Below are 12348 nucleotides of genomic sequence, written 5' to 3'. Positions count from 1 at the left end.
ACAAAAAGGATAATGGATTATATTAGCAGCTAGCTCGAGTGGTTGGGTGGATGAGTGTGCGAATGATACCGAGTTCAAGTATCTTGTAGATGCATCTTATATAAGAAAAAGAGAAAAAAAAGGAAGAAGTAATATAATTTAAAATCTTATACCTGTAAGTGTGCAGATCGGAGGTCAGCCTGGCAGAAACTACTACCAATTAAACATGCATCTGCAAAAGAAAACTCTACAAACTTAGATAAACTATGCAATTAAAATTAAAATAACTAAAAAAGAAAACTATTCAAACAAAAAAGTTGGCAAGGAGTACTAAAAAAATTGATAGTACTACTTAGGATAGGAAATTAACAATCATAAAAAGAAGGCAAATGAAGTAGGACAAATCCTCCACATCTTTTATATCAAAGAAAATTATCATCTTTTAAATAAATTGTGAACACTTTTTTAGAAGTGACACAAGATGTTTACAGTTACTCTGACCCAAGATCAATATAAAGAATATAATAAACAATGCAGAGATCTATAATAGTATTAAGCCAAAGGATAGCTGAAATCTGATGTTGTGGTGTTTTCACTTTCATCACAGTGAAATTGGAAATAAAAGATAAAATCAAGCTAAATCCATGGCCAAAGGAGAGAAACCCCAAAAATGAGAGAAAACACTGAAGAGTTTGTGAAATTTAATATATCCAATCTCCCTTACAGTAAGTAGTATAGAGTTTTTATATCCCCATGACACCATAACAAATAAAACCAAATAAAATGGTAACAAGGTAAGGGATTTTCAAGATTATTCTTATCACAGTAAGAAAAAAGGGTGGATCTGTATGAAAGTAGAGTTTACATTAAAAAGACATGAAATTACCAAGAAATACAAGATGATGCAACAGGAAAATACATGAGTGGAGCCAAATTGTATATATGACATTTTTGGTTTTTGATAAGAAACGAAACTTTGTTTAAGATCAAGATGATGTGTTTAATGAAAGTTACGTAATGATTATCAGAGTGTAGAGAGTTTTCCTTGTAGGTTTGCACTCTTAAGATTAGCACCAGCTAATAAAGCTCCACGCAGATTGGCCCTGTAAATTCACATCTTTTCAAAAGAAAATAAGATCATTTAATTTTTTTTGGTTTTTTTTTTCTTCAGTAAAATAGATATGAGAATAAGGAACTGAAAGAGAGTAGCTCTTTAACTTTCTTACTCTTGCAAAATTGCATTATGAAAGATCGCACCCTCAGCATCCACATTCTAAGGCAAAATTAGATACCAGCCCAAAAAGCAAAACAAAATAAGAAGATCAGAATAAAAATTTCAAGTGGTCATGGAAATTAATAATCTGTTTTCAAGACAGACATAAACAAGCTTTAATCCTTTATTATTTATTTATTTTTCAAAAGAAATAAACTTGTATTTATTGTAAAGCTAATACAAGGAAAATGTGGTATGAATAAGCACAATATGCAAAACACTTGGGGATTGTAAATTAACAAATTACAAAACACAATTCCAATCCCTGGCAAAACCAGAGAACAATACTACCTTAAACTTTTAACATTATACACCAATTTTGCTACCCAAAATTCAAACTTAACCCAAAGAGTTTCCCTGGTAGCTTCAACATCCTAAAAAAACTTCTAATTCATTTCCAGCAATATCTTGTGTACTGAATTAGTACACAGCAATAATGTAATATTATTAATGTTTCAAAAACTATTATATCGTAAATAGATGCATTACTTTAAAGCAATACCTACTCGGAACTTGGCACACTGTAGGTTTGCACGTGAGAAGAATACATCTCTAAGACAAGCATGGCTGAAGTCCACATAAGACAAATCCTACAACTCCACAGAAACATATTAAGTGAAACTTCAAAAACAAAGTAAGCAAGAGTGTTGTCTTTATTAAATGAAGCTTTCCTTCTTTCAATGAAGAAATATTGCTCTAGAAACCATATCTTGGCTAACCAAAATGTGAAATTCTACTGCAAGACTTTCATTATTTTTCTTATAAAACCAAAACTGTTGTTGCAAGCACAAGGTTGTGAAAAATTACCAGTTTTGAAAGATCAAGGCCAGAAAGTTTAACATCTCGAAATCTAACTTTTTCCGACTGTATACATTTGATGATATCAATTCGTGTTAGTTCATTAGTTAAATCTTCTTCATCCTCCTTTCTACTTAAGACAGCATTGATTTCCTCCTTAAGTCCCTGCGATCAATAATTTATGGTTGGCCAGCAGTCACTTATGATGAGTAACAAGAAGATGAAACATGGAAAATCAGATATATTATATCATCTTACATAAGTAAACACACGAAGCTCCTGCATTAGCTAAACTTAGTAGTTCAACAATTTATGTATGACAAAAAAAAAACATTTATAAGTTTTCAATCAAGAATTATCTAGCTGATATTTGAAAATAAAAAACAAATTGATGAAACAATAATGTAATATCAATACCAAAAAAAAAAAAAACAACACTGCCGCCCTCCAAAGAATTGTCCTATTTCTATTTTCGTTCTGGTAACTTTGTTTATGCTGTTTGATTGTTCTTTGTCCATGATTATGGCTGCAAGCTACAAACATTTAGTAGAGCATAAAATCTTTGTCCTATCAGTTTTTCATAAAGTTAACGCATTTAACAAACATTTAATGCTTAATAATGTTTCAAGCTTTTCAATTTACTAACTTCTTAAAAGCCATATTTTCAAGATCTGTGGTGTTCTGGGAAAATAGCTGTGACATATCAATCTACAACATTCAGCCAACTGTTATCAATATTTTCAAGATCTGTGGTGTTCTTTCACAATAGTTATCTTCCTCAAAGTTCAGCTCTTATTCTGTCAACAACTCTTAGAAAGTTCTTTCACAACAGTTATCTTTCATATCAATCTAGTTTCTATCAAAGATGGTTTTTTTATCATATCAATCTACAACATTCAGCCAACCATTTATATTATCAGGGATGAGAGAAACGAACCTGAGATAGTGGGCGTGAGGCAGAGAACTCGTGAGGCAGAGAAGCTCCACTCTGGAGCGTGACTTTGTGAGGCGGAGAAAGAGCTCGACTCTGGAGCGAGTCTTCGTGAAGCAGAGATGAGTTGAGGGCGGAGAGACTTCGTGAGGGCGGTGAGGCAGAGATGAGTTGAGGGCGGAGAGACCTCGTGAGGGCGGTGAGTCTTCGTGAGGGCGGTGAGGGCAGTGAGGGCGGTGAGTCTTCGTGAGGGCGGAGAGGGCTTCGTGAGTGAGAGATGGAGGCTGAGAGAAAGGGTAACTTAGAGAAAGGCTGAGAGAAAGGCTGAGAGAAAGGGAATTTGGCAGAAATTCATTTTGGCGCCTGAGTTTTTAGTCATATGGCGCCAAAATCAGACCCGTGGGTTTTTAATCCCCACTACTCAGATCCGTGTGTTTTAATCTCCCACTTAATAATAGCACTTCTAAATATATGCTATTCTTTAATGTAATATATACTAAATATTGTTGTAGTGTTGCATGCATGGTTTTTCTATAAAAACTACATGGTTGTATAATAGACATAATTTTGGACGTAAAAGTGAATTTGCATGCAACATGCATACGTGGGAACGTTGCGTAAATATGGCGTTTAAAATGATAATTCTAAGCGTCTTACTTCTATCGTATTCAAAATAATAAACTTGTAGCATGTTTTGTTTACCATTATTTATCTTCTTAAAATTACTAGGTTGATTAAATCTCCCAAGACATTATTTTTATTTTATAAAAATAATTTTATTTAGCCATTAAAAATATATAATAAACCAATTTATTATTTTCAAATTACAAAGAAATAACAAAGGTTTGAAATTATATAAAATACTTAAAATTATCATGTTTCCTTAGAAAATAACAATTTAATTAAGTTGATAGAATTACATAATTGATGTGAGAAAAATATAAGTTTTAGGTGTGGGAAAAATATATTTTGCTTGAATTATTTTAAGACTTAATTTTATGTAATATAAATTCATATGTGAAAATCAAATAATTATTTTAAACTTATTAAACTAAACTTTTAGCCACCATTCAATTTATTTAAACATCGCATGTGAATTAAATTCAACATTTTTCTTAATTAAATTAAAGAAAAATCATAACTTGTAAAATAACCACTCATATTCTATTAAAAATACCACTTTTAATTTTACCATAGTTTAGGGTATTAATTTATTTCAAAATACTAATCAAATTCCTTTTATTGAAACACACTTTACATTTTTTTAACCAAAATTCAAACAATCAAATTTATCATAAAATTACCATTCCTTCATTTTTAAAACTCATATTTTCATCAAAATATATATAAAAAAAACTGAAGGTAATTATTTGTGCAAAATTATCATTTTAAGTGTGAATTAAAAGACTATTTTATTATCACAAATACCACATATCATTAGAGACATTTGTTATGCATGCGTACCATTATTTCATCATTCTTTTCATCAATTGATCACAAAATCAGCAAGCATAAATCATCATGAATTTTATCTTTTACCTCATGCCTCACAAAATTCATACAAAGTCATACATGTCTAATTAACACAAATAAATCACAAATCCTAACATGCTCTTATTATACAAATAATTCAAAGAAAAATAACTAACTCATGTTCAATTACAACCTTACAAACCCTTATTCTATTTCCAATGAGTTCATACATGCAACCCAACAAAATAATAATAACAACATGCATTAATAACATAAACACCAATATTCATATATGCCTTTATATTAAAGCTAACATGTTCCTATCATTTTTCAATCATACCATAATTTATTGATACATAATCTCATATACACCCTTATCAAATTTCATGGATCCAACCATCAGAAGTCGAAATTATTATCACACCAAAATTACATAGGTATTATCACACCAAAATTACATAGGTCCTAGAACATGGATCTAACATATTGAAAATCTCAAAAACATAAAACATGGGGAACCCATAGACATGCATAGGCCGAAACCCACATGAACACTATCATGAAATATCATAAATCATCATACATGGCAAAACAACTCTAAATCCCCTTCATGAATTAAACCACAAAAAAAAGCCTTCATGCATGATCACAATAACACACCACCAACAAAATAATAGGAACACTCACAACCTTTTATTACAATTCATAAACTCTTAATCCCCAAGAAATCAAGACCAATACATATGTAGAGAGAGGAATCTAATACCTTCCTTGAGAGAACACAAGAACCAACACCCAAAAAGCAACCTCTCTTGAATACCCTAGTTTTTTTTTCAAGAATCAAGATGGAGAAGAAGATGAACACTAACAATTAGAAACAACCCTAATGATCATACTAGAATTAAAAGGAGGAATCATAAAATAAACATAAGAGTCATACCCAAGCTTGACCTCTTCTTCTTCTTCTTCTTCTTCTTCTTCCTTTCTCCTCTTCCTCTCTCTTTCACGCCTCTCTCTCTCTCTCTCTCTAGCCGTGGGGTTGATTGAGCATAATGCTCTCCCCCTCTTCCATTCTCTCTTTATCCAAATTCTCCCATAATGACCAAATTCTCCCTATTTGAATAATAAAATATATAGAAATAAACCTCTTCCTTTCCCACTCTAAGCCACACGTCCACCATCTTATTTCCCTTTCTTATTTTATTTATTTTATTATTTTATTCCTCAATTAATTAAATAAAATATAATATAAGGAAAGTGTCAAGTGTGTGGAAAATTCTACACATGTGCACCATGCTACCATGCACTTGCACACACTAAATCACTAGGGTGCACCACTACCTACAATGCACCTTAGTGCATATAAACAAAATTCACATAATCACATTTTAAAATAAAAATAAATAATTATCATATAACAACTAATTTCACAAAAATTCTACCAACAATTCTATCAATTAAATAAAATAACAAACAATTAAATAAAGCAAACAAATAATTAAATAAAATAAACAAACATTTAAAAATAAAAAAAAATTCACCACACTTAACACTTAAATAAAATAAAACACAAAAATTTTAATAAAAAAAATAAAATTTGGTGCACTACACGGATAGACAAGTGGCAATTTATGGTCAGTAAATGACACATTAATAGTCAATAAATGTGTTATTTAAAGAAGTAAAAATGTTGAGAGTTGACCTAGGGAGTTGTGATATTTATGGTCAGTAAATAAATTTAGCTGGGCAGGAGTGATTTGCCCGACCGGAGATACGCCATGCCTGACTAGTGATATGCAATGGCTGACCAGTGATGTGCCATGCTCGAACAGTGGTGTGCCATGCCCGACCAGTGATGTGCCATGCACGACTAGTGGTGTGCTTTGGCTGACCAGTGAGGTGTCTTGGCCGACCAGTTCGGGGAATGGATTTGGTCGATCAACGGATCAGAATCTCAGGAGTTAACCGTCCAATGACTCTTCAGTAAAGCCTCAGTAACAGCTTAAACTGGAATCATTCGTAACTGCTGCGAAAATCTCTCAGATATCCTGGAGTAATAGATATATTGTTGCAATTTGAATTTATTTATATTTTATTAATTAAAGTTGGTCGGAACAACCAAGGACCCTCTCAAATGAGATATTTCTCATGTACGATCCATGAGCCGATAAATAAAGGGCTCATGGCATCATTTAAGGGGATCTGAGATCTGGGGATTAAAAGAAAACTCTCTAGTTTGGAGACTTTGGGACCATCACTTGGGGCATTCTAGGAGAATTTTCTGAGAGTTCAGAGAGAGAAAAACTGTATTTTCCCACTTATACTTGAGAAACTTAGTTGACTAAGGTTCATCTGATCTTTAGTATAGGTTACATATATCACAACTCTAACTGGATTAGGCTATTACAAAAAAATTGGGGCTGAACCTCTATAAAATTACTAGTGTTATTTATTTTCTATTCAAGGTTTATTATCACTTTTGCGTCCACTCGCAGTTGGCCAAAATCGTGGTCAAAATTTTTTAACTCTTTGATTGAGATATTGAATAGAAGAAACACACTACTATCCTACCAATATGGCACCCAGGAAGCCCGATACGTCAATTGCAAAAGAAACTATAGACTAGAAGGTCCTGCACCTGAGAACCTTGACACTGAGCCCAGGGTCTTTCTCGAGGAGACAACTCCAGAGGTCGTACAACTCCAGAAGGCCATGGGGGCCTTCCAGGAAGAGATGATGCAATTCTATGCTCGGCACGAGTCTTTTGTTGAGGGAATGGCTAGGCAGAAAGCGCATTCAAGCAGTAGAAACAGGAAATGGATGCTAGAAGCGAAGAGATCAGGCAACGAAAAGAAGAGTCCGATCAATGACATCGCGAGGTAGCACTTGCTCTAGAAGCAGTTATTTAATTGGCCCAAGCCAATGCCCAAACCACAGCACGAGCAGCTGCCCAGGGAGCAAGGAATAATAGTGCTGGTCAAAGGATCGCTAGTAGAGCCGATTCTTGGGGTCCAGACAGAAGTAGAAGTAATCACACTGGTCGGGCAGATGATGGGGTCCGCTCTGGGACTCCATCGACGCAAAGGGAGAATTCTAGAACCCCTTCCAGAAGCCACCAGTCAGAAACTTCTAGATCAAGAAGTCACCGGTCGGGTAGTAAGAAGACTCTACCTAGACATAATCAGACCAAAACTCCTCGAGACAAGAAAACTTCAAAGTATAAAGATGAGTATGGTTGGGATGAGGCTGATAGTCATCAAACCGACCGGTCAAAAGAAATAGAAGGCAATGACCAACAAGAAGGAGGAAAGGATTGCCCAGGCCGTGTTGAGAAGCTGCCACTACATCCTGTCCAGCAGCATAGTGGGAGAGAGCAGGTCCCGCGTAGTAAGCCATCTGAAAAATCGAAGAGTACGGTGTTTGATTGGCTAGAAGAACATGCTTCCTGAAAGGATCTAAGGGACATTATCACCAACAAGAGGAAGGCCATCCTGGTCGAAGGGCAAGATCTGACCCGCCCTACCAATCAAGTAGAAATACTTGACGAGACTGCACCAGATGGAAATGCCCAATCGGGAGGTCAAAATTTTGGAGCCTCATCAGTTGCACTAGCCATCCAAGCCCAGCTTGATGCACTAACAGTTGCAGTGCAAGGTATATCAAAACGACCTTCCAGGATGGATGCGGTAGACCACAGGAGTGGCAGTCCATTTTGTGCCCGAATCAGAGCAGCCCAGCCGCCAGCAAAATATAAAGCATCGGTGTTGTCGGTATATACAGAAAAGGCAGATCCCATCAGACATGTTGGGAAATTTGAGGACCAGATGAAACTGCTCGGGGTAAGTGACGATTATCAGTGTAGATTTTTCCCAACTACATTGTCAAATACTGCCTAGGAGTGGTATTGGAAGTTTAAGGCGAATTCCATTACCTCTTGGGAAACATTCAAAAAGTAGTTTTGTAGACAATTCAGCGCTGCTCGGAATCCACCAGTTTATGCCAACCACTTGGCAGATCAAACAAGGAAAGGATGAGTCTCTAAAGAATTATATACAGAGATTCATGAGATAAGCCAATAGAGCAACTGTTGTAGGAGATGAGGGGAAGATGGTTTCCATATCCTTTGGAATCACTTACCGGAGTGTAAAGAACGCCCTAAGCTAATACTTATAAAACATTCGCATATCAAAGTTTGTAAAAGAATACCACTCATTATCAAAGTTTCAGTGGGGACTTGCTTAAAACCATGCAAGTTGGCGCCATTAGTTTTAAAAGAAAACATGAATTTTTATGCAAAGTTTAAAAGAAACAAAATAAAATAACTGAGTCCCACTGATAATTTAGGAAAGTCTCTTAAACAAAACATAATTTAAATGGCGTTCTACGATGATCGTTTTTCCGTCCATAGGATTACCACACGTCATACACCCCATGATGAAAGAACTCCTCACGTCACCACGCGTGCCATAAAGAAATCCTATTTGCTACCTGGAAGGAAAGTAAGGGGGTGAGCTAAAAGCCCAGTAAGGAAGTACAAACAAATAAGCAAGTAAGAATACAACAAATACAAACACTAACGTTCATTTACAACATCATGGAATATCAAAACATAATCGTAACATATCATCATTGCATAACACAATTGTAACATATCATCATATCATAACATAATTGTAACATATCATCATTTCACAAACATACAACATACATGATGAGCATGGATCGCTAGTTGTCCATGTCACCCTATGAGGTAAACAGGAGATCTTTGGCCCTTGAATAACCTCGGCACGTCCGCCCTAGGAGTTACGTCTCAATGTCCTTAGTAACTCGTTCGATGTATCTAACATCGTAATCTGTTTGATGTATCTAACATCGTAACTGGTTTGATGTATCTAACATCCATACACATATCACATTCAACATATCATCACATTACGGCATTCATCTTTCATAACAATTCATTCATACAACAGTCTTACCATACATAGCATAAAATCATAGAATCTATCTAACTTCCTTACCTCAGGTCCAAGCTAAGAAATTTCACAATCTTTCAACGAGCCTATATCATAATCAAAATAACATTTCTTAGGTTCATAAAATTACTATTTTGCCCTTCCATACAACTCATGTGTGCATGGGCCATGCACACATAATAACAGTTACACATAACATGCAATTATTCTTAACTACACATAAAGCCATAAAAGAATAATGCTCGTTTTACTTATTTTACATGCATTATCTTTTTATAAAAACCACTTAGTTGAATAATAAACATAATTTTGGACGTAAAAGTGGAGTTGCATGTAACATGCATACGTGGGAACATTGCGTAATAGAGACGTTTTCAAAAACGATAATTCTACATTTCTTACTTTTATTGTTTTAAAAATAATAGACATATAACATGCTTTATCTTTCTTAAAATTTCTAAGTTGATTAAATTTCTCAAAACATTATTTTATTTTATAAAATAATTTGATTTAGCTTAAAAATAAAATATGTGACAATTTCATTCATTAATCTCAAATGACAAAGAATTAACCAAAAACTTGGAATTAATTAAAATACCTATTTTTAATATGTTTCTTTAGAAAAATAAATTTTATGATTGTGTTACATAAATGATGTGAGAAAATATATTTTTAAGTGTGGAAAATTTATTTTTATTTAAATTATTTAAGGCTTAGTTTTATGTAACATAAATCCATATGTGACAATTAAATAACCATTTTTAACCTTTTTAAAACAAACTTTCAGCCACCATTTATTTTCTTCAAAAATCACAAATAAAAAGAATCTAAATATTTTTCTCAATCAAAATAAAGGAAAATCCTAACTTATCAAAATATGCATTCATACCATTAAAAATTCCATTTTTCAATATTACCATAACTTAGGAAAAAAATTTGTTCCAAGAACTCATCAAATTCATTTTAGTGAAACTCACTTCATATTTTCTTCCAAAAATTCCGGCAACTATTTTTATCATTAAAAATCACCATATTCAATTTAAAAGCTAATATTTTCTCAAAAATTCAATAAAAATTATGTAGGTAATTATTTGAGTAAAATATCATTTTAATGGGATTTAAAATACCCCTTTTTATTTCATAAAATTAACATAACATCAAGGACATTACTTATGCATGCAAATCATTTTTTTATCAAACTTTTACCCAATTATTTACAAAAATCAGCAAGCTTAATTCCTCAAGAGATTCATCTTTTATCCCAAAAATTTCACATAAAATCATACATGTCCAAAATATCATCATACTCTTGTTATATACACAATTCTAAGAATATTACTAACATATTCACATGAAATCTTATAAAACCAATTTTTTTCTATTCCATTGAATCTACAAATGAAATCCAACAACAATAACAATGGCAATAACATACATAAATTCATGAACACCATATCTCATAAACATGCCTTATAAAAATCCTAACGTATATCTTATCATATTTCTAAAATCATCATTTACCATTTTACATAAATCAAAGATTAAAAGATAACCATAGCAATATAAACATAACATATATCCTCATTATAAACCCTATCAAATCAATTCCCTCAATCATACCCATGAACCCCTTTTAAACAATTCATATTCTCAAAAATATACAAATCATAATCATCAATCTTACAATAATCAAACATTAGCATCACCATCAAAAACCTCAAAGACAAACCCATCAAAACCAATATATAGGCTAAGAAAGACCATTACCTCTCTTGATTGTAAGATCAAGAACACAATAGCAAGAAAACCTCTTGTCACCTATAGATGATTTCCAAACACCATACACCCAAAGAAAGAAACCACAAAATCAACCTTAGATTAGAGAAGAGGGGAAGATCCAAATGCACATATGTGAAACACTAGTTGATAGATTCTTACCTAGGGTTCGAAACCCTCTTCTTCTTCTCCTTCTCTTTCTTTTTTTCTTCTTCTTCTCTAGAAAAATATGGCAGCCCTTCCTTTCTCTCTCTCTAGCTCGCCACCCTCTCTCTCTCTATTCTCTCTCTAGGTCACAGCACAAGCTTGCAAAATGGCCTCTCTTCCTTATTTTCTTTCCTTTTAATCATAATTCCCTCATAAAGCCTCACCAAAATAAATGGTAAGTTTCCCAATCCACTCACCTAATTCAGCCTACAAATCCCTTACAATAAAGAGTATTTTAATTGAATAAAATGTCAAAATTCTCTTACCCATAATAGCTATCCTCTTCCAATTTAACTTTATTCTCTTAAAAGAAAAATGGAAAAATATCAATCAATCCCCTAATATCCTTCACGCCACCTACTTGCCCTTTTCTTCCATTTTATTTATTTTTCTAACAATTAAATAAAACTACACAAAAATATCAAATAAAAGGCAATTATAAAATGTGTAGAAAATCCACACATGTGCACCTTATTACCATGTACTAGCACACACTAAAATACTAGAGTGCATCACTATCTACCATGCACCTTAGTGCATTCAACCATAACTCACATAATTACCTCAATTGTCACACTTATTTAAAATGTAACACTAATAGTAAAATAAACATGTTACACAATTATTCACTTATTAAATTAATTAACCAAACAAACAATTAACAAATTTAAATTCAAAAGATTATACCAAACAATTCTAACAATTAAATAAAATAATAAACAATCAAATAAAACAAACAACAACTAAATAAAATAACAACACTTAAATAAAACAATTCATCACACTTAACATTTAAATAAAATAAATCACAAAATTTAAATAATCTAAAAATTTTTTTGGTGCACTACACGGAGCCCTTTGTGGGATAGTATACATAGAATCCAATTTCAACACTTCAACAATTTCTTGACTGAGCGGACAAGTATATGAAATTG

General features: G+C 33.0%; 1 protein-coding gene across 1 annotated transcript in view; it reads right to left on the bottom strand.

The window, feature by feature from the left end:
• Positions 1 to 1038: 1038 nt before the first annotated feature.
• The window catches only part of LOC133799901 (FH protein interacting protein FIP2-like), a 42059-nt gene continuing 30749 nt past the window's right edge, over positions 1039 to 12348 (bottom strand). The window contains exons 3-7 of the mRNA XM_062237891.1: positions 2693 to 2758; positions 2060 to 2215; positions 1759 to 1842; positions 1206 to 1252; positions 1039 to 1096 (exon numbers count right to left, since the gene is read on the bottom strand). Of these exons, the coding sequence (XP_062093875.1) occupies positions 1057 to 1096; positions 1206 to 1252; positions 1759 to 1842; positions 2060 to 2215; positions 2693 to 2758 (393 nt within the window). The 3' untranslated portion in view covers positions 1039 to 1056. The remainder of the gene's footprint in view (positions 1097 to 1205; positions 1253 to 1758; positions 1843 to 2059; positions 2216 to 2692; positions 2759 to 12348) is intronic.

Source organism: Humulus lupulus, chromosome 9, assembly GCF_963169125.1.
Source record: "Humulus lupulus chromosome 9, drHumLupu1.1, whole genome shotgun sequence".
Classification (NCBI taxonomy): Eukaryota; Viridiplantae; Streptophyta; class Magnoliopsida; order Rosales; family Cannabaceae; genus Humulus; species Humulus lupulus.
This window is presented reverse-complemented; position numbering and strand designations above follow the sequence as displayed.